This window comes from Taudactylus pleione, unplaced genomic scaffold (assembly GCF_031769625.1).
Source record: "Taudactylus pleione unplaced genomic scaffold, aTauple2 ptg000824l, whole genome shotgun sequence".
In the NCBI taxonomy this organism is placed as follows: domain Eukaryota; kingdom Metazoa; phylum Chordata; class Amphibia; order Anura; family Myobatrachidae; genus Taudactylus; species Taudactylus pleione.
The window spans coordinates 253,724-273,119 of record NW_028285226.1 but is presented as its reverse complement, the minus strand read 5'-3'; the positions used below and the strand labels follow the sequence as shown (position 1 = coordinate 273,119).

The following is a 19,396-nucleotide window of genomic DNA, read 5'->3' as shown; positions in this document are numbered from 1 at the left end:
TGTCATATCCAGTGACTGTTTCCATTGATCTCCATTATGGAATTTATACATGCAGCAGGTGAAGGGGGCAAGGCCAGAATGCCCTGGTGTAATGGAGCATACACACGGTCAGATTTGTCAGATGTATCGGATGAATGATTTGACCAACCATTTGAACTATGAACGATTTTTTACTGCATTAAAAAGAATGGTATCGTCCAAATCTGACTGCAAACACATCAGATGTCAGATATTGTTATCCGACCATCGGGAACGCGCATCGTTCATCGTTCAGACATGTCAGATTTTCCTTCACATATGAACGATTGAACGATTTTTTAAATCGTTATCGTTCAGATCTGAAGAAAAATCTGACCTTGTGTATGCACCATAAGACTAATAGAACTTTAATAGCAGTACATAGTATTTAAGTAACTTAGGGGGTCATTCAGACCCGGTCGTTAGCGCCGATGCACTCGGACCGGGTCAATGGCCCCCCACAGAGCATGCGCACGACGGCGCCGTCGTGCGCATGCGTGAGACCCGCTACGACCGACAGCGCCGGTCGTAGCGGGTCTCGATCCAAAGGGGGGCGAGCTGTCGATGTTGATTGACAGCTCGCCCCGTTTCGAAGGCGGGCCGGGGGGGTGGCAGCCCAAACGGAGGCGTTCCCATGGGAACGCCTACCGTTTGGGGGCGGCCCCACTGACATCACTAGTGATGTCAGTGGAGAGCTTCCGGCTCAGACAGAGCCGAAAGCTCTCCCTGGGACTTAAGACAAGGGAGACCCTACCCTAGGGTCTCGTCGTAAGCCCCGATGGTCGCGATGGTCTTGACCATCGCGACCATCACCTTAGGCGGTCGTAAGGCTGTGGGTGTTAACCCACAGCCTTACCACCGCAAAGGAGGACGTCTTGAAAATTCAAGACGTCCTCCCCTCATTCAGACCGACCGCACGCTCTGTGCGACCGGCTCTGAATGAGGTCCTTAATGTGGCAGCACTTGGTCATATGGAAGACAGAAACCGGTCTCCTTGTTTGAGTAAATATGTGTAGGCAGGTTTGTCTGTGTTTTGGGGTAGTGTCTTAGACCTCGATTCCTAGTCACACGAAACTGTGCCGAAATTCCGCACACCGACCGCAAATAGAAGTCTAATGCGACTATCCACTGATGATGTGACAGAGCTGATGCACATATATCTGTGACTGTACCACCCTCAGCCCCCCATCTACTAGAGCAGCTGTCATCACTATATCCGGCGCTTACACCTACTTGTACTTACACCTACCTGTACTTACACCTACCTGTACTAGGTGCAATAAATATGAGTGACATATACATCCCCTCGGCATAGGCACAACTGTGGTGTAACTCTGGTTATATGCCCATGACGTGCCCATGAGACAGTTCTCTTACGGACATACACCCAGTGAGGCCGATTTGACGGATGGAGTGAAACGGCTGAGATACTCCTGGTCATACACAAAGATGCGTATGTTCACTGCAGCGCAGGCACAGTCTGCAAAAAGAATCGCTAGATGCTGCCGCATTTGGTCTTGCATGTATGCACCTCACAATCAGGCCCCCATTGTGGATTAGGATGATGAAGGCAGATAGGAAGCCAGATACAGAGATGCAAAGTCTGAATTGTGGCTTAATCCTGTATAAGAGGAGCTTCCTGAACTGAGAGTCTCAGTTTAGATGCTCTTAATGTTCCATATTTCTTTTCATATAGCTGTATCCATGTGCAAGCTAGTCTGACGGGGGGAGGGTGTAGGCTTACCCACTGCCAATCTTAGCCCCTGAATGCCAGCGGCACAGAGTAGTGATACAAAGCTGCTGTAAAACCTGGTGCAGTCAGATTGTGTTGTCAGACACACCTATATGGGGCCCATTTAGCATTTAATATTTGCAGTGTATTCCCTCAAAATAACTGTTTTCAGGGGATACACACAAATATTAATTATCCCCCAGATGTATTATGGAGGGAACCCCCATAGATTTCTATGGGGGATGCGATGCTGTCAGATTTACTCTGTCCCCACAAGTAACTCTGTCTCTTCACTCCCAGCACATCGGAGGGATGGGCTCCTTTCAGAGCTCCTTTCCCTGCGGGTGCCCTTTAGTATATTTGGGCGCTATGATCACATCATGCCATGCGATCATGGTCGCTAATATCATGCCCAGATCGCATTGCAAAATGCGATCATTAATAAAATGGGCCCCTCTAGGAGGCGAAGTTTATACGCTCACTTTATACACAAGTATCTTTCACACCTGAGATTCTGCAGTTCTGTCATCCTGCGTCTTAAGGTGCCCACACACACAGCGATCTGCACACGATGAGCCAATGTGTACCATTTCCCTTGAAACGCTCCCCGGCAGCTCAGCACACGATCTGCCCACAATTTGGTGTCCAATCTTCAAACGATCTCTCCTGCATCCAGACTTTCATAGTGCATCGGGTCCTAGATTGTCAGATCTGCCCTACTGCACGGGACGCGCATCGCATCGTGATCATGAGTGGGGACTCACGATTTACTCACGATTTGGCCATATTTTACACGATCTGTCGTTCCAATGTGTCGGAATTGGCCAGATCGGGTAAAATATCGCTGTGTGTGTGGGCACCTTTTAGAATCGCTTCTTGAATTTTATAATGTGATTTCACACTTGCATGCTGTGTATTAACGTTTATACGTTCATCTATTTCTTATCAGCATCAGAATTGTCCTTGCTTTTATTTACAGATCCGTTCGGAGGAGATCCTTTCAAAGATGCTGATCCTTTTGCTTCTGATGTATTTTTCAAGCAGTCTTCAGCAGATCCTTTCTCGTCCTCCAAAGCCGATCCTTTCCCAACCTCCAAAGCGGATAAAGCAGATCCATTCCTGTCCTCCAAAGCAGATCCTTTCTCGTCTTCTGGAGCAGATCCCTTCTCGTCTTCGAATGAGGATCCATTTACATCCTCAAAAGCAGATCCTTTTTCAACTGCGATGACAGAAAGCAGCGTCTCCTCAGTATGTGTACCTATAGTAATAAGGAAAAATAACTGGTTTGTTTTGACTAAGATCCATGACAACTATGTTGCCTTCACTCCTGGATGTTTATTCCCTCTTTAGTTATTTTCCTATGTAACCCCCTCTCTCTGCGTACTTGGTGCAAGATGCATATATGGTGGTGCACCTCCCGTGTAACTCTTGTCCCATGCCTCCGAAAGCTATTGAGGGTGGGGGCAATAAAAGAGCAAGGGGTCCCACCACATACAGGCTTCATAGCAAGTACAAGCATGCAGGCACAGTTGTGAATGAATGCAGCAATAGTACCTGGCTGAAAAAAATACACCAGACCATTTATTTATTACAAAAATAACTTTCTTCATTCTTCCTCCAGCACATAACTTGTACAATACAGATAGGGTTCTGTTACATTTGAATTTGCATTACTCTTTTCTCCCCCCAAAAAATAGCGAATCCCAATGTTGCGCAAATATATATACAGAAAAGCAGCCTCCCACAACCCAGGGTTTCTACCACTTCCCAACAAGAGCAAATAATATAATATTGTGGTCAGGGGGTGGCGCTGATTTGCCACGGGGTATCAAGATGTCCAGCACAACACAAAAAGAAAAAAAAAATCCAATAGAAAGATATATTCAGAGTAATGTCTGGACACGTTCATCCGTAACTGTGAGTTTCTAAACCTTCTTTTTATTCCAAAGAACAAATGTTAATTTTTCTATTTATCCCAGTGAATGATTCATTCAGCCTGTGGAAAAATGGTATCAGCCAAGGAAATTACATGTTGGCATCTCTGTTAAACCACAAGGTCTAAAGGCGATTTTGGTAGATACCGGGTCTGGTCCCTTGAAACTTCCATTGGCTGTACTAGTTCTTTCCTGTACCGATGCAGGTCTGTTTAGTCACGGCCTCTCCATCACTGGACTTTTATTTGGCTGGCTTTAACGCAACATAGACCAAACGTTGTGTGCTTGAAAAATATGGAGAAAATTGCATAAGTGCATTGTTAATTGCCACCATATTATTTTTGAGTTTTCTTTTTTCCCATTTTTTGTTTCACACTAAACTGCAGGCAGTGGTAAAAAAATTTGGCTGGGTGAGTCAGGGACACCAATCGTAATGAAAGCAAGGGCTTTTGTGTAGGTCTACTAAACAGATAACATCCCAGCATGGCGAGGGTCATGCATAGAAATGCTGGAATGTCTTGGTTGCCTATAATTATGGATTGCATGAATGGTACAGGAGTCCTTAGTGACTTTGTATTTGGCACGAGTGACCAAGACAGCAAAACTTGCTAATGTTTCTTGAGCAAAGTTATCTAAGCTAATGCCAGCATGGAACTCAGATGGAGAAACAGCAGCATGGAACTCAGATGGAGAAACAGCAGCATGGAACTCAGATGGAGAAAACATCAGCAGCATGGAACGCAGATGGAGAAAACATCAGCAGCATGGAACGCAGATGGAGAAACATCAGCAGCATGGAACGCAGATGGAGAAAACATCAGCAGCATGGAACTTAGATGGAGAAAACATCAGCAGCATGGAACTCAGGTGGAGAAAACATCAGCAGCAAGGAACTCAGATGGAAAAACAGCAGCATCGAACTCGGAGAAACATTAGCAGCATGGAACGCAGATGGAGAAAACATCAGCAGCATGGAACGCAGATGGAGAAACATCAGCAGCATGGAACGCAGATGGAGAAAACATCAGCAGCATGGAACTTAGATGGAGAAAACATCAGCAGCATGGAACTCAGGTGGAGAAAACATCAGCAGCAAGGAACTCAGATGGAAAAACAGCAGCATCGAACTCGGAGAAACATTAGCAGCATGGAACTCGGATGGAGAAACATCAGCAGCATGGAACTCGGAGGGAGAATCCTCATCAGCGTGGAACTCGGCGCCGTATTCAATTAGAGGCGAAAAGCCGCGATCGTAAAAAACGTTCGCAGATATGTTTTCACCACATTCCAAAGTATCACCCTACTTAATTCCAGCACGTTTTCGCATGTGCGACAACTACGTAGGCAAAACAGGCGAAAAAGTTTCAACACCCAAAAGCAGGAGAAAAGATGTGCAAAATACCTATTTTTGTCTAAAAATGTGGGGACTTGGTTCAGAACCCTTTGGACTCCCCCTCCTAATGAATAATTAGGCAAAAAAAAGTAATTCCCCCTAAAAAAACAAGTCATGTCATTTTTGGGGTGAAAAAGTGTTTGAAAATGGGAATAAAGTACTGGGTCTGGTATTTTGGGGTGCTGTATGGATGGGACAGGTGTTTTTAGGATTGCAGGTGGCTGCAGCAGGTGTATTTTTAAAACTATTTTATGCTGCACTTTATAGATACAAAAATATACTAGTACCCATTTAAATGAACCCCCAATTTAACTACAACAATTATTTTTCACTAAAGAAATATATTTTTATAATTTATCCACACATATGTAAATAACAGCCCTTTGACTCAATTTTAAGAAGCTAAAATACTTTTATTAGGTCTATTAATACACATCTATATTGATTCCCAGGGTCAGATAGGATTTTTTGAGGTACAGACTGATTTCCCCAAAATAAGCAGTAATTTTTGGCTAGTGTCGCCATTCGCACATCTACATTTTCATCTGTTTTGGAATTCAATAGGGCGAAAAGTGGGAAAGTACGCAATAACATCCCGTACAAACAGGCGAATGAGGCAAAAAGATTGCAGCGGCGAAAACATTTCAGTCCGGCTGCAAATTTTCGCCTCTAATTGAATCTGGCCCTCAGAAACATTAGCAGTATGGAACTCAGATGGAGAAACATCAGCAGCATGGAACGCAGATGGAGAAACATCAGCAGCATGGAACGCAGATGGAGAAACATCAGCAGCATGGAACGCAGATGGAGAAACATCAGCAGCATGGAACGCAGATGGAGAAACATCAGCAGCATGGAACTCAGATGGAGAAACATCAGCAGGAAGGAACTCAGATGGAGAAACATCAGCAGCAGCAAGGAACTCAGATGGAGAAACATCAGCAGCAAGGAACTCCAGATGGAGAAACATAAGCAGCAGCAAGGAACTCCAGATGGAGAAACATCAGCAGCAAGCAACTCCAGATGGAGAAACATCAGCAGCATGGAACTCAGATGGAGAAAGCAGCAGCAGCATGGAACGCAGATGGAGAAAACAGCAGCAGCATGGAACGCAGATGGAGAAACAGCAGCATGGAACTCGGAGAAACATCAGCAGCATGGAACTCTGATGGAGAAAACATCAGCAGCATGGAACTCAGATGGAGAAAACATCAGCAGCATGGAACTTAGATGGAGAAAACATCAGCAGCATGGAACTCAGATGGAGAAAACATCAGCAGCATGGAACTCAGGTGGAGAAAACATCAGCAGCAAGGAACTCAGATGGAGAAACATCAGCAGCATGGAACGCAGATGGAAAAACAGCAGCATCGAACTCGGAGAAACATTAGCAGCATGGAACTCGGATGGAGAAACATCAGCAGCATGGAACTCGGATGGAGAAACATCAGCAGCATGGAACTCGGAGGGAGAAACATCAGCAGGAAGGAACTCAGATGGAGAAACAGCAGCAGCAGCAGCATGGAACTTAGATGGAGAAACATCAGCAGCAAGGAACTCCAGATGGAGAAACATAAACAGCAGCAAGGAACTCCAGATGGAGAAACATAAACAGCAGCAAGGAACTCCAGATGGAGAAACATCAGCAGCATGGAACTCAGATGGAGAAACATCAGCAGGAAGGAACTCAGATGGAGAAACAGCAGCAGCAGCAGCAAGGAACTCAGATGAAGAAGCAGCAGCAGCATGGAACTCCAGATGGAGAAACATCAGCAGCAAGGAACTCCAGATGGAGAAACATAAGCAGCAGCAAGGAACTCCAGATGGAGAAACATAAGCAGCAGCAAGGAACTCCAGATGGAGAAACATCAGCAGCATGGAACTCAGATGGAGAAACATCAGCAGGAAGGAACTCAGATGGAGAAACAGCAGCAGCATGGAACTCAGATGGAGAAACATCAGCAGCAAGGAACTCCAGATGGAGAAACATCAGCAGCAAGGAACTCCAGATGGAGAAACATCAGCAGCAAGGAACTCCAGATGGAGAAACATCAGCAGCAAGGAACTCCAGATGGAGAAACATAAGCAGCAGCAAGGAACTGCAGATGGAGAAACATCAGCAGCATGGAACTCAGATGGAGAAACATCAGCAGGAAGGAACTCAGATGGAGAAACAGCAGCAGCAAGGAACTCAGATGAAGAAGCAGCAGCAGCATGGAACTCAGATGGAGAAACATCAGCAGCAAGGAACTCCAGATGGAGAAACATAAGCAGCAGCAAGGAACTCCAGATGGAGAAACATCAGCAGCAGATTGCAACTGTGGGAGGCATAGGCATTACATACTCCAGAATCATATCTGTGCATTCAATTGAAAGAGGGCAGGAGGATGTCAATCTGGTTGCAATGCATAAACCCACTTACCACACCTGGCAATTCACATTATCAAGATCAGTTGTGCAAATAGCACAGACAGTGTACTTCCTTGCAGTGGAGAATGGTGAAATGGTCAGATTAATCCTCCTTCACCATGTTCTCAGTAAACAGACCAGTGCACATGCCAACATAAAGTGCCTCACAGTGCTAACTGCTTGTTTCAGGCAGTGAAGGGTTCTGGTGTGTCTGTAATGTTGTTGGGCACATTCTGCTGGCATGGTTGAGGTGCAGTCATTCTTATAGAAGGGAAAAATCAATGCTAATGACTACTTAATGATACTACATGATTGTCTTCCCTCCAGTAAGAAAGAAATGCTGGTGTGGTGTCTTCCCTAAGGGTGACCTTACCCCTCGCTGATCCATAGATCACGGTCTTCTTATTCACCAGATGCGAACCCAGTTGAGCATTTATGGGATATTCTGAAATGAGACTCAATGGCATTTCCCTCCACCGTCAACCAGGGATTAATCTCCTGCTTGATTACAGACCTTTGTAGACTCAATGCCATGGTACATCCAGACTGCCCAGCACCCTATCACATATCTTTATATTGGTATTGACATTTTTTTCATTCATCTATCTGTAGTTTATTATATCATTTGCATGGTGCTGTAAAATGTATTACTTGTGTTTGGCAATTATGTATGTACATATAATATATGCTTGGCAGACTTAGAAACCTCCCATGAAAATCCTGCGTTTGTTACTCTAAATAATGTTAATTTTCTTTTTTTCCAGGTTGAAGCTTTGAAAACCAATGACCCTTTTGCTCCTGGTGGAACACTTGTCCCCGCAGCCACTGAACCTTGTGAGTAGTTTGTTGTTGTTAGTAGAAAGTACATACATAGTTTTTCAGTTTTCTGTCATTAATTAACTGCTCAGACTCCCCTGTGTTGCTTTCAGCTTTCGAACAGAAACACCAGCCTTTTTTCCCCCTCCTGCTATTGGCCAATAAAAGCAAAAGCCAATTACTCAGTGGAAGATAACTGCCCTTTGGGAGGGCCTGGGACACTTGACACTGGAAAATAACTGATATATTTTCCCCTATAACAACCCCTGCTCCTGCTCTATTTTTCCTAGTAGTATAGGTAGAAGGCTTTGGGCCCCTAATTTCATATTTGTATTTGTTTTTCTTGCTTACCATGACTAGTAGCACCTGTACCTAAAGACACCGGTCACCTGCTTTAATGTCCTAGATCTCTCTGTTGGCTCCTTGCATGTATGTCCTACTGGTGCCCCAGGCACTCCATCTCCTGCAGACTTGATTCCCTTATTTTGGCCTCAGTTGCAGGCCACAGTAGTAGAGTGCATTTCACGGCTCACCGACTGCTTTGAAGATGGCTTTAGGTTTATTGCCCCTACTCTGAGGAAGGGGAAGTGTCTGATTCTGGGACACCAAAGGTGAAGGAGCTTTTTTCAAACCATCTTTCAGTTCTGTTTGTCCCACAGGGGACCTAGAAGACCTCAGCAAGTCTCTTATAAAGATGCATTTTAGAACGTAAGGAAGATTCTGGCATCGTAGGAAATCAAGGATGCATCTATATATTATGCAGAAGTATTTTAAGCTGTACCTCATAAGTCTGGTACATAACATGAGGGTACTAGCTATCAGGGAAACAGTACAGCCATGGCCAAAAGTTTTGAGAATGACACAAGTATTGGTTTTCACAAAGTTTGCTGCTTCAGTGTTTTTAGACCTTTTTGTCAGATGTTACTTTGGTATACTGATGTAATATTACAAGCATTTCATAGGTGTCAAAGGCTTTTATTGACAATTACATTAAGTTTATTCAAAGAGTTAGTATTTGCAGTGTTGACCCTTCTTTTTCAATACCTCTGCAATTCGCCCTGGCATGCTGTCAATCAAATTCTGGGCCACATACTGACTGATGGCCGCCTATTCTTTCCTAATCAATGCTTGGAGTTTGTCATAATTTGTGGGTTTTTGTTTGTCCACCCGCCTCTTGAGGATTGACCACAAGTTCTCAATGGGATTAAGGTCTGGAGATATTCCTGGCCATGGACTCAAAATTACGATGTTTTGTTCGCCGAGCCACTTAGTTATCACTTTTGCCTTATGGTAAGGTGCTCCATCATGCTGGAAAAGGCATTGTTCATAAGCAAACTGTTCTTGGATGGTTTGCAGAAGTTGCTCTTGGAGGACGTTTTGGTACCATTCTTTATTCATGGCTGTGTTCTTAAACAAAATTGTGAGTGATCCCACTCTCTTGGCTGAGAAGCAACCCCACACATCAGTGGTCTCAGGATGCTTTACTGTTGGCATGACACAGGACGAAGACTTTTGGCGGATGGCCTGGTGTCAAGAAGGACAGCAAAGAAGCCACTTCTCTCCAGGAAAAACATCAGGGATAGACTGATATTCTGCAAAAGGTACAGGGATTGGACTGCTGAGGACTGGGGTAAAGTTATTTTCTCTGATGATTCCCTTTCAGATTGTTTGGGACATCTGAAAAAACGCTTGTCCGGAGAAAGAAAAGTGAGCACTACCATCAGTTCTGTGTCATGCCAACAGTAAAGCATCCTGAGACCATGAGTGGGCTCACCCACAATTTTGCCTGAGACAACCATGAATAAAGAATGGTACCAAAACATCCTCCAAGAGCAACTTCTCCAAACCATCCAAGAACAGTTTTGATGATGAACAATGCCTTTTCCAGCATGATGGAGTACCTTGCCATAAGGCAAAAGTGATAACTGAGTGGCACGGGGAACAAAACATTTAAATTTTGAGTCTATGGCCAGGAAACTCCCCAGATCTTAATCCCATTGAGAACTTGTGGTCAATCCTCAATAGGTGGGTGGAGAAACAAAAACCCACAAATTCTGACAAACTCCAAGCATTGATTAGGCAAGAATGGGCGGCCATCAGTCAGTATGTGGCCCAGAAGTTGATTGACAGCATGCTAGGGCGAATTGCAGAGGTCTTGAAAAAGAAGGGTCAACACTGCAAATATTGACTCTTTGCATATACTTAATGTAATTGTCAATAAAAGCCTTTGACACTTATGAAATGCTTGTAATTTTACTTCAGTATACCATAGTAACATCTGACAAAAAGGTCTAAAAACACTGAAGCAGCAAACTTTGTGAAAACCAATACTTGTGTCATTCTCAAAACTTTTGGCCATGGCTGTATATGCAAAGGATGACAACTGGTTGTAGAATAGAAGACAAAAGGAACATATTCAGACTAGGCTAAAATTGTTAGTTGTTTTCCACAGTGATAAAATTTCAGCCTTGTAGATGATCTTGAGCTGTATGTAAGTATTCTGGCATTTTGTGAATCTCTTTCTACACTCAAGCGTTCTTGCTTCCCTGGGGTTGTGGATCCTATCTCTAAGCAGTAAGGTGCTTCTAGTTACTTTATTGGCAGGTGGCCAAGACAATCTCCAGGGTTTGGGGTGGTTTACCTTCAACTATACTGTCCAGGGATCCATGGACACTCTAGTCCACTCTATCAAAAATGACCTTATTGTTTATGGCTATTTGTTTGGCTCTGATCCACTGGACTTCACTTATTAAAAGCCAAGCTGTCCAGCTCCGGATGGGCAATGCCACTGCAGAGACTTCACAGTTCCCAGGAAGCAAGGAATCACACATATGGTGGTGGTCGGAGCAATTTGTTCCCCCTGACTCATCTATATTCCAGGGGTGCACAGTTTAGATGAGAACTTCTTGAGTCTTCAGCGCCTAAGCCCTGGCGTTTATATAATCTTTCTTACATAGTAGGCATTTTGGATTAAACAGAAATTGATCTCTCATCATCACAAGAATCGGCCCTTCACTTCTTGGATGTGATGTATGTTTTGCCATTATACTTCTACAGGAATTAAGCGTTCCGTGGCTTGGCTGCTTTGTTTGTTTTCCCTGATGACTATAGGCAGAGATGCGGCACCTCTTCAGGAGTAGGTTTAGAAGAGGGACTAAATGTGGGGGGACATCGACACAGGACTTGGAGGACAGAAGAGATTCGGCACCTCTTCTTAGTTGATTTGCTGCTGAGGTTTGTCTCCTACTCATTGGGCCTATTCCTGAGTCTAGGGTACCGGTTCTGAGCTAGCAGCGTGCTTGGCCAGGTCGGTGGGTCACTCCTGGGTGGTGCCTTACGGACCTTACAATGTGCTTTGTATGGCAGAGAAGTTAATATCTTTGCACCAGTGCACTGCCTTCTAGTGTCCGCACATAACCTGTGTCCATCTACAGCCTCATATAGAGACGTCCGAACAGTCAAAATTCCTTTTTTCTCTACACTATATTCCAAATGTAGATGTAATGGAACCCTTGACATCTGCCGTAAACAGGAAATCCTAGTTTAATTGTTGCATTAAAAAAAGGTAAATTTTAGTTGGTGAGAAGTCAGCTTATACAGTCTTTTCTTTATATCCTAGCGAAAGATGACCCATTTGCCTCACTCTTTGGTAATGAGTCATTTGGGAGCGGGTTTGCAGACTTCAGCACACTTTCCAAGGTAAGGATCTGATAAGTGATTAATTTGTTTTCTGAATCGGCTCCAGATCATTTATTTCAAAATATCAATAAGGGTGAGCAAAGATATTACTGTGGGTGTTAAGTGTTTTGTAAGCCAGTGTATCATGCTAACTGCAAGTAACATACTGTAGTTTAATAAATATTTTTCTCCTTAGCTCGCCTGGGCTGTCCACTTAAATAGTCTTTCAGCTGTCAGACATCCTCTGGATTGGTGGTGTTTCATTTTTCAAAAATATATGCCATATACTGCTTTATGCTATATTGTGCTTCTTGTAACTAAGTATAAAATGATGGCATATGTAATATGTGCATTCATCCCATTACGCCCACTACAACAGAACTTTATCAAAACTTAAAGTTTTATCCATTTACTTCTATTACTGTGTGAGGTTCATTCTAGAACCCTGCAGCTGTGACAACCTGTGCAGTTCCTCTTTCCTGCCTGGGGTGTCGCTCTTCTCTGGTGCTTCTAGCACACACTGGTCTGTATCTCAGGTGTTTGTTGCATCAGCTGAGCATGCTAGAAGCACCAGAGCAGTGAGCGACATAGGCAAACGCAGGAGGGTTTTCGTCTGCCTAGAAACCCCCCTCCCCAGCCCACACCATGACCACAATAGAAATAGTAATGTAATCGAATTTTACTAGCGCTGCATGTTCTTCTCAGTATCACAAATGAAATAATAAGCACCACCTGTGGATCTTTTAACATGTATCAGTCAGTAATAAATAACCTGTGCTCCAACTAGGAGATCTGGAAAACATGCACTGTTAGGGATGCGCTGCTATAGAGCCCAATATGTACATATATGTCCAGGGCAGTGCTAGGTTGTGCTGCTGCTCCCAGACTTTCCCCCATGCTCTGGAATGTTGCCCACATCTAAAATAAAAACATTCAGCTCAGGCAGGATGGCTTACTGTGATCGCTGGTCCTCTATATGCCGGAATTATGACACGCAATATACTTTGTATGATGCATATTATAGCTGGTTAAGTACTAATTCTACCCTCTTCATGGACTGGCCGCACTCACTCTAAAATCAGGCATTTGGAAACCCCCCTCTAAAAATCCTGCGTTTGCCACTGAGCGACACCGCAGACAGGAAAGAGGAACTGCACGGTGTGACGGTTGCAGGGTGCTAGAATGAACACTTCTGCGTTTTAGATCTCCATCATCCATCCTTTCACCCTTACTCCTCCTCTTTCAGCTCCATGTCCATTTCTTACCTTTCACCCTTACTCCTCCTCTTTCAGCTCCATGTCCATTTCTTATCTTTCACCCTTACTCCTCCTCTTTCAGCTCCATGTCCATTTCTTACCTTTCACCCTTACTCCTCCTCTTTCAGCTCCATGTCCATTTCTTACCTTTCACCCTTACTCCTCCTCTTTCAGCTCCATGTCCGTTTCTTACCTTTCACCCTTACTCCTCCTCTTTCAGCTCCATGTCCATTTCTTATCATTCACCCTTACTCCTCCTCTTTCAGCTCCAAGTCCGTTTCTTACCTTTCACTCCTCACTTCCCAACATCTGTTGTTTCCTTATCCCTTCTCTCACCTCAGCGTCTCCGTCCAGGCAGTGGAGGAAGGCGAGAAGCACAATGTAGAATTATTTTTCCACTCCAAAACAGGGTTACGTGGTTGTATTTTGAAGTCAATTCAATGATTTTTCCATTTTGCGTCATCGCCTACTTACTATGTACATGTTGCCTTGCTTTGAGCAGATGTGGTGGTGCTCTGATTGCACTGAAATGAGACTAGTAGACCATGGGTTTTAATCCCCCATTCCTGCCCTGCATCTCTATTTTCAGAACAGCAGCACAGACTCGTTTGATGGAACGTTACCCCTGCGAGAGAAAGAGACACTAAGCGGCAGGAGCACATGCGACACTGAACCCTCCCAGACAGAGACCCCACCTGCACTGCCTCCAAAAATTGGGACTCCCACCCGACCCTGCCCTCCCCCACCAGGTGTGTGACACATAAACACAAAAGCGTACCAGTTCTCTTCTAAGGTTTATGCCCACTGGCATCCTGTAGTGCTGTGAGCCGGGCTTACAGCCTGGTAAATGCAGCTTGAACCACAGTAAATACCATGTAAACACGGCCTCTTCTTCACCTTTGGAAAGGTGTTGATGTGCACGTACAATATACAGTAGTTACTATAGGGATAAAGCTGTAAGCTAAGCACCATTACGTACAGTGACTGTAATAGTTGTTGACCCCCTTTTGTCTTCTTTTCTTTTCACATTGTATTTTCTTGCATCATGGAATGAAAATATATGAATCAAAGAATCCTTAGTACTCATCAACACAGAATGCTGTAATTCCAAATAATCAACTTAAATACAAGTTAAAACATTCAATAATTAGTACATAAGTATTCACCCCCTACAAGTCATCAGAATATACTGTATCTAGGACCATCAGTTTGTGCTTTTTTTAAATTTATAATTAAGAAAGCATTTTAAAGTTTTTGTGGGTTTTTTCATATTTATAATTTAATATTAGAGTAGTACATGTGTGTAAATGAGAATTCCCCAGTAGATCAATTGTTCTAAAACGTAAGAAAATAAAATGGGAGAAAGTGACTTTTTATAACCACTGTATATATTCTGACACTAAAATTGTATCTGTAAATACCCATTTTATTTAGTGAATTAACTGTCTCCAGATTTTGCTTGAACTGTGTTTTTCAGTGGCAGGATGTACAGTTAATGTTAGTATTAGTATTCCTTATTTCTCTAACATTTATTGAGGGACACTGCATATTATGGGCTCTAGAGGGCAGTGACATGTTACATTTGCTTCCCCTATATACCCCTAAAAAAATAATAAATATATATATGTATATATATTTATTTATTTATTTATTTTTTTAAAAGCCAGTAATAAAGACAAGAATGGCTTATGGCTTTTTATGGATGCAGCATCTCTCGGTGACACATGGGGTGCCTGGAGCACCAGCCCGTTCTTACTGCAAGATTGCCTTGGGGGGGAGGGAGTGGTCACAAGTAGTGACTGAAATTGCCATGCCTCCTGCAGTCACCAGACTAGGATCAGAGGAGCGGTAGTAAGGTAATTGGCTCCAAGTGCGTTTTAGACCAGAGGAGCGGTAGTAAGGTAATTGGCTCCACTTGGTCTTCAGGGCACGCCTTTACAAAATTCTATGATTGTAATACTTTTACATCCATAGATCCCAGCTTTGCACATAATTTGCTGTACGCCACGACTTCTGGGAACGCCCTCCCTTGGGGACTGCTTTGGGACGTCCCCATAGTATGTAGTGTACCCCAAAGGATGTTACAGACATTGAGATTTTTGCACATACAGATGTGTCCTCAATACGGCACGTGTACCGTATGTTTGTTTACATTTTGTATCTTCTTTGCCTCGCAGACGAGGTAAAACGCCACTCACAGTGCACTAGAGATTTTATCTGCAAAGGAATTCGTTTTAAACTCGTACAAAGTCGCGGATGAAGCAAAACGGCAATTGGCGTGAGAAAATCAAAGGCCGCAACATCTTACCACTTCCTATACAGATTCAGACTCAATTCGCACAGAGATGTACAAATGTTGCACATCAGATTGCTCCGTGTAATCTAGGAAAGTAGTTTTGTCCCTCCCTGTTGTTATATCGATGAGAATAAGACGCACATTTTGAGCGAGAAAGATCAGTCGTCCGGGACCTGTTGCGCTTAGAAGGGCTGTTTGGTGCGATTTAAGCCACAATGTATGAGGGTACATCTCTGTTGAATCTGTCGCTGTCCATTGGGGGAACACAGGATGCCTCCCTTTATGAATTTCTGTTCCTGTTCTTGTTCATTCACTGTTATCCTAGTTATGGTTATTGTTCTCATTAGAGAGCATGTATTTTCTCCTCTACCTTTCGCCCTGTACTCCTGGCGTTTACTTTGTGGTTTATTAATAAAAAAACTCAATGTCCAAGCAGCCAATGGGGTAGGATTCGTAAAGGATTTAACATAAGTACAAATTCCCAATTTTGCTTATTTTTTACTGAGACCTATTTTTGTCATAACACTGTCCCATATACCTGGAACCAGAAGTTGTGGCTACAGTGCAGAAGATACATGTGAGGACCACAACTTATTATTTCTGCTTATCGAAAAGTCTGATCAATCTTTAAACAGACACTTCTAGTATTATTTTCATTGATTTGTATGGTGCCACAAAGGTTCTGCAGCTCTGTACCAAATTAGACTGTGACAGAAGTTTACGTAATTACCAACCTGCAAAAGACATAATAACGCAGAGAAAACACAAGGAGAGGGGGCCTGCTTGCAAGAGATTACATTGTGGATAGGATATGGATATGGCTTGACTGAAACGATGAGTTTTGGGAAAGTGAATGAAAGTCTCTTTGATCATGGGAGGGCATTCCAGAGATAGGGAGCAGTGCGTCAGAAGTCCTGAAGGCAGGAGTGGCCAGTGTTGACCAGGGAGTAGGTGACTGGCAGAACGGAGTGGTAGGGTGCTTGTGTGGAAATGAGGCTGAAGCTGACAGGGGGCAGAAAGGTGGTTGAAGGCTTTGAAGAGGAGTTTGAGTTGGATTCTGTTTAACACAAGGAGCCAACGGAGCAACTAGCAGAGGGGAGCGGAAAAGGTGGAGTGGTAAAACAGGAAAATTAGTGAGGTGGGAGTACGGTAGGCCAGTTAGAAGTAGGTTACAGTAATCAAGGAGAGAAATATAATTGCGGGCACGAAAGAGCGTTTAAATAGCTTCCAGGGTGAGCGAGGGTCTGATTCTAGAAGGTTTTATGACTGTAGCAGGAGTAGGATTAGAAGAGGGACTAAATGTGGAGGGACATCGACACAGGACTTGGAGGACAGAAGAGAGGAAGAATTGACCATGGCTGGGGAAAAGACAGTGACTTATGCTATGGCAGAGGTCAGGGGAAGAGAGGTTCATATTAATGTTGTAAGCATATAGGTGATATTGGAGGCCAAAGGAGCTGATAAGTGCACTGAGGAAAGAAGTGTAGAGGAAGTGAAGAGATACAGTAGAGGCCAAGAACAGATCCTCGTGGGATGTCAACTGGAAAGGGGAGAAGAGGGTAGTTGGAGGCAGTTGTAGAAACAGTGAAGAAGTGCCTGGACAAGTAGGAGTTGAACCATGTAGCATCATGGAGGCCGATGAAGTGGAGGATTTGCAGGAGGAGGGGGGCTGCTCAATGGTGTCAAGTAACACCCCAGGGTCGGGGGCGAGGCCACGGAGAGCATGCTATAGCACGTACATAGCTGAGCTCTCCGGACCAATACATCCTGCTCGTCCATCCTGATTGCTCCCACGGGACTGAAAACCGGCGTGGGGCCAGCGTAAGGGGCGGTGATTAAGGGGGCAGGTCGGCTGACTTACCCGGCAAGGAGCTGCGGCAGTGAGACTGGGCCGGATCACGTGCACCGCCAGCGCCATCTTCCCCTGACTGAGCGGTGCCTGCGCGGCGGCTCCTCAGTGTCGGGAGGGAGCGCATTCATCCAGGCAGCCAGCGGCAGATTGGTGACTCATCCTGCGGCCTCCCAGCGTGGCAGATGGTGAGAATTCTCCTCAAAGTGTGTGTGTTCAGCTCGGCTCTCTATACTACAGGGCTGTGTGTGATATAGCTGCAGGGTGACTCGTGCGGCTGCAGTTTACAGTTTTGCACCCTGTCTCCTGGTGGCAATTACAATTTTAAACACAGTGCCTGTGTGTGCCTCATATAAAGAATATTATAAAGCAGGAGGAGGTGGTACATTTATTTACTCCTGTACAATACAGTGTTCTGCCATATTCTACAATAAATAGCTCCTCCCATTAATATTCTTGATGGGGAAGAATTCAGCTGCTGCAGCTAAACTGGTAAAGTTCTCCAGAGTACCTCCTGCCCAATCCACTTCTGCTGCACAGGGAGACAAATCCCCTCCTACATCCCCTGCAGAATCAGCAACCTCAGTTGAGTCGTCTGACGCTGCGCTTCAACGTGTTCTTGAGGCGGTGACGGCTTGTGAGACACGGCTGTCAGAGAAGATCGGAAAAGTACAATCTGACCTCTCAATTATACACCATGACCTACAGTGTGTGCATGAGAGAGTTGGTGAGGTGGAGACTCGCACTTCTACTTTGGAGGATAAGATAACTCCTTTAAGCGTCCGTGTTTACTCTATGGATTCCCAGCTTAATTCCATACAGAAGAAAATGTCCGACATGGAGGGACGTCTAAGGCATAATAATGTCCGTTTCGTGGGGTTGCCAGAGAAGGAGGAGGGAATCAATCCTGAAAAATTCCTGGAAAAATGGTTGTCTGATACATTCGGATCTACCTCTTTCTCATCTTATTTTACAATTGAGAGAGCTCATCGGGTGCCATTTAGACCCCTGCCGCCTGGGGCGCCGCCACGTACTCTAATTGCGAAATTCTTACATTTCCACGATCGGGACTCTGTGTTCTTCGACTGGCCCGTACTAACGACCTTCTACAATGGAACGGGACTCGTATCTCCGGATTTCGCTGTGGAAGTACAAAAAGATAGGGCCCGATTAAAAGGCGGTTACGTGATCTTAATATTTCCTACTCCATGATATACCCATCCAAGCTTCGTGTCATTGCTGATGGTGAGACCAAGTTCTTCTCGACTCCGAGGGAAGCGGCACTGTGGCTGGACCGCCGCAGACCTGCCAGGGAAGCACTGGCTAATGATTGATATCTTGGTATCTTTTTTTTGAGTTTCACCAATTATATGTAGTTACAAGACTATTGTATAATGTACTCTCGCTGCAGTGTCTATGGTTCATGCTATAGCGATGTTGATACTAGGTTGACAACTCGTTATATTTACATAAGGGCCTGTTGCTGCTAATAGCATATTTCCACAGATTTATCCACATTTAGGTAATATGTTTCCGTGTTTATACTAGTCTGTCCCATACGGGTAAATTGATATGTGTTTTCCTTTTTTTGTTTTCTGCTGGCTAGACGTCGGTTGATATATATTATTTTATATTTAAGACGTGTTAATATTCCCGGGGGAAAACTCAGTGTTCGGAGGCTTTTATGTGTTTTGTTCTTTAGCCATTATATTCTTTGCTCCATCTATTGTTTGATAAGTAAGGTAATATATTCTGTATTGCTTAGTTTAGTTTTGTAGTGTGGGATAGGGGTGTTCAGGTACAAGGTATGCCTAGGTTGGGTCTGGTATACAGGGTGGAGGGTGTTATAGGGGATGGGCCCATGCTAGTTGTATGGGATAGTTTGTTTATGTATTTTTTTTCAATTGTAGTGGTTTCTTTCTATTTTGCGTGGTGCCACATACTCAGTCTTCATATGGTTTTATGCATGTTTAAATATTTTTGTAACTATCTGAATGTCAGCTTCGCACAATATT

At 44.1% G+C, this 19,396-nt stretch overlaps 1 protein-coding gene across 3 annotated transcripts in view; it reads left to right on the top strand.

Moving 5' to 3' along the window:
• Positions 1–19,396, top strand: part of EPS15 (epidermal growth factor receptor pathway substrate 15) — a 142,879-nt gene that overhangs the window by 103,248 nt on the left and 20,235 nt on the right. For all 3 annotated transcript variants that reach the window (XM_088458304.1, XM_088458303.1, XM_088458305.1), the window contains 4 exons: positions 2,730–2,998; positions 8,251–8,320; positions 11,922–12,001; positions 13,826–13,985. In XM_088458304.1, the coding sequence (XP_088314430.1) occupies positions 2,730–2,998; positions 8,251–8,320; positions 11,922–12,001; positions 13,826–13,985 (579 nt within the window). The remainder of the gene's footprint in view (positions 1–2,729; positions 2,999–8,250; positions 8,321–11,921; positions 12,002–13,825; positions 13,986–19,396) is intronic.